Source organism: Echinops telfairi, unplaced genomic scaffold (assembly GCF_000313985.2).
Source record: "Echinops telfairi isolate 266 unplaced genomic scaffold, ASM31398v2 ScPeMD7_7468;HRSCAF=8506_2, whole genome shotgun sequence".
NCBI classification, from domain to species: Eukaryota; Metazoa; Chordata; class Mammalia; order Afrosoricida; family Tenrecidae; genus Echinops; species Echinops telfairi.
This window is the reverse complement of record NW_022111371.1, coordinates 4,166,783-4,169,560: the sequence shown is the minus strand read 5'-3', so window position 1 is coordinate 4,169,560 and position 2,778 is coordinate 4,166,783. Positions and strand designations below refer to the sequence as shown.

The 2,778-nt window shown below is 44.5% G+C and overlaps 1 protein-coding gene across 1 annotated transcript in view; it reads right to left on the bottom strand.

The window, feature by feature from the left end:
* CLNK (cytokine dependent hematopoietic cell linker) overlaps positions 1–1,963 on the bottom strand; it is a 116,185-nt gene extending 114,222 nt beyond the window's left edge. Inside the window, exon 1 of the mRNA XM_045284406.1 lies at positions 1,870–1,963. Coding sequence (XP_045140341.1) covers positions 1,870–1,963 — 94 coding nt within the window. The remainder of the gene's footprint in view (positions 1–1,869) is intronic.
* Positions 1,964–2,778: the final 815 nt, after the last annotated feature.

Sequence of the window (2,778 nt, the reverse complement as noted above, 5' to 3'; positions counted from 1 at the left end):
GATTTCAATTTCCAATGGACATACCTCACGTACACTGGAGGCTTGTGTGTTGCTAGGATCTAAACAGGTTTCAGCAGCACTTCTGGACTAGGACAGACTAGGGAGTATGGACTTCGCAACTTCTGAAAATCAGCCAGTGAAAATCCAATGGATCTCACTGGCATGCTCCTTTTAACCAAGGGGCCATCAGGAGTCAGGGCTCTCCCAGTGGCAGCTGATAAGAACAATGGCAACACTAAGTCAGTCTATCAGGTCCTATACCACGTGCGTCCTTGGGGGACATTATTTACCCTCCCTGGATTGCATTAGTCCAGTGGTTCTCAAGCTGTGGGTCATGACCCCTTTTGCGGTCTAACGCCCCTTTCACAGGGTTATGACATAGCAACGAAAATAATGTTATGGTTGGGGGTCACCACGACACGAAGAACTGTATGAAAGGGTCGCAGCATTTGGAAGGTTTAGGACCATTAGTCTGTCCTGGGAGCAGGAGGCACTTCAGAGCCTGGTCATTAGGATCCAATGGGCACTTACTACCCGTGTGGAACATCACACCATCTGTGGAGAGCACCCAGTATCCGCCTGCCTCTCTCTTTTCACTGAAATGCCCCTACATTCGAGGCATGGCAGGGAGTTCATTCATTTATTCCACACACACTCATTGCTCTCCATCTCAGGGAGTCTGGTGGTAAAGGCAGTCTCTCACTTATTTTCTTAAAACAAACATTATATTTAGAGCAGTTAAAAATTCTGTACAAAAATCCTTCCTCCTTTGCCCCTCCTCCCCTGCATGCTGCTTCTCCTATGAGAAGCTGCTCTTATATCGTCGTCATTGCTGGGAGGGGCTTTCAGGTGGGTTCCAGCTCATTGCCCGTCTCTGTGCAACAGAAGGAAACACTGCCTGGCCCAGCGCCATCCTCACACTTGCTACACTTAACCCCACGGTGTTGACCACTGTGTTAATCCATCTCCTGATGGGTCTTCTTCTTTTTCTTGGACCCTCTAGTTGGCTGCAATGATGAGCTCTACATGACAATTGTGAGGATGGCGCAGGACCGGCAGAGTTCAGTGCTGTGGTGGTCCTCAGGGCTGCGAGGGGTTGGAACCAACTTGATGACCCCTAAAAACAACAAGGTGGACATCTTGCATTACAGCTGATGAAACAATCCTGACACACAGTGCCTACCTAAAGTCTGTAGTTTACATGAAGGCATTGATCACTGTTTAAATACAATTCCTAAAGGCTGTGGTGTGCTTAAATGGGACAGGACTCCTCTGAATTCACTCAGCTAGTAGGCGGCAGCTGAGATAAAAATCCAACCTGTGTTAGTCAGGGCTCTCTAGAGAAGAAAGAAGTGAAACCAGTGACATTTGTGTATGCATGTATGTGTGAATATATATAATACATATCATATATGTAAGGAGATTTATATCAAGACATGGCTGATTCAGTTGTAGAAGTGGGTAAGCCCAGTCTGTTTTAAGTTGTCAGCTCAGAGATAAGCTGGAGGATTCTCCTGACTCCTGCGAGAGTTGATGAACAGGCAGCAGATAGATGAAGCAGGAGAGCCACAGGCTGGTGGATGCTGAGCTGAATGAATCCAAGATTGGCTGAATGATTCTAAGGTTGACAGTCCAATGATGGCTCCTGGGGTGGGCAGTAGAAGTAAGCTAGATTCCACACACTGTCTTTTTATAGGAAGGGTAGGCCACACCTCTCATGAAACCTTCCTCAGCTGTATCAAGCTGGTGATCAGATTAACTGCTTGGCTTTGTGACAGAAGATCCCACATGTGATCAGATCATGGGAGAATACTGGCCCACCTAAGTTGGCATAAAACCTATCACACGACCCAACAGACTTGCTCTGACCTGCAACGTCATCCATCAGCAGCATCTGCTTCACCTTCACACCACTGGATGCTGTAATTATAATCTGTATAAGGAATGAATACATCCATTCCATTGTCGCCAAAGCTGGAATGTAGAGCCACATCCATGGCTTTCAGACATTCTGACGGGACTTATCCATTGCAAATGCTAATTTAAATTCATTTATTCCTTTCATTATAAAACACATAGCGGTTCATGGATTTGTCTACGTATTGGGACATTTTTATCCTTTTTAATTTGAGTTTTAAAATGGTTTGGAACAGGTTGCAGAAATATATAGTCTCTTTGCATTTTTTAATATAGCTTGAGCATGCTCTCACACAGCCTGAAATAATTTGCCTCAGGAAAAAACAAAACAAACAACAACCACAAACACAAACAACATTTCTCTCTCACCCTCTTCCCCCAAAAGTAACTGCAAATATTACTTTGATGTATGTAATTGTTTCACCCATCTCCATTTGAAGGAAGGCTCCTAACACTTCCATCTCCCATCTCCTGCTGTTGTCAAGAAGAAAAATGGACTTAAATGCATTATTCAAATGTATTTAATATAAACATACAGAAACCCGAGCATAGCCACACATTTTACTTTGCTTCACATAGTCTGGAAAATATTTTAAGTTTCTCTTTCTTGCATGTACTCATTTACTCTGCTTAGGGAAAATATTGATCTAAGGTGATCCTAGGATCCCAAGCTTCCAACAACTGGCACGTAGTAGGGCTGCAGACAAGAATTTGGTATGTAGACTACACTGGTGATGTAAGGGTTGGTCCAACACCCGGAGACTCTCTAACGCCCGTTCACTGGTCCTGTGTCTCTATGCAACCCAGCCCAACACACATGTGTGTTCAACCTATATCGACTCACTTTTCCTTTGGGACCTC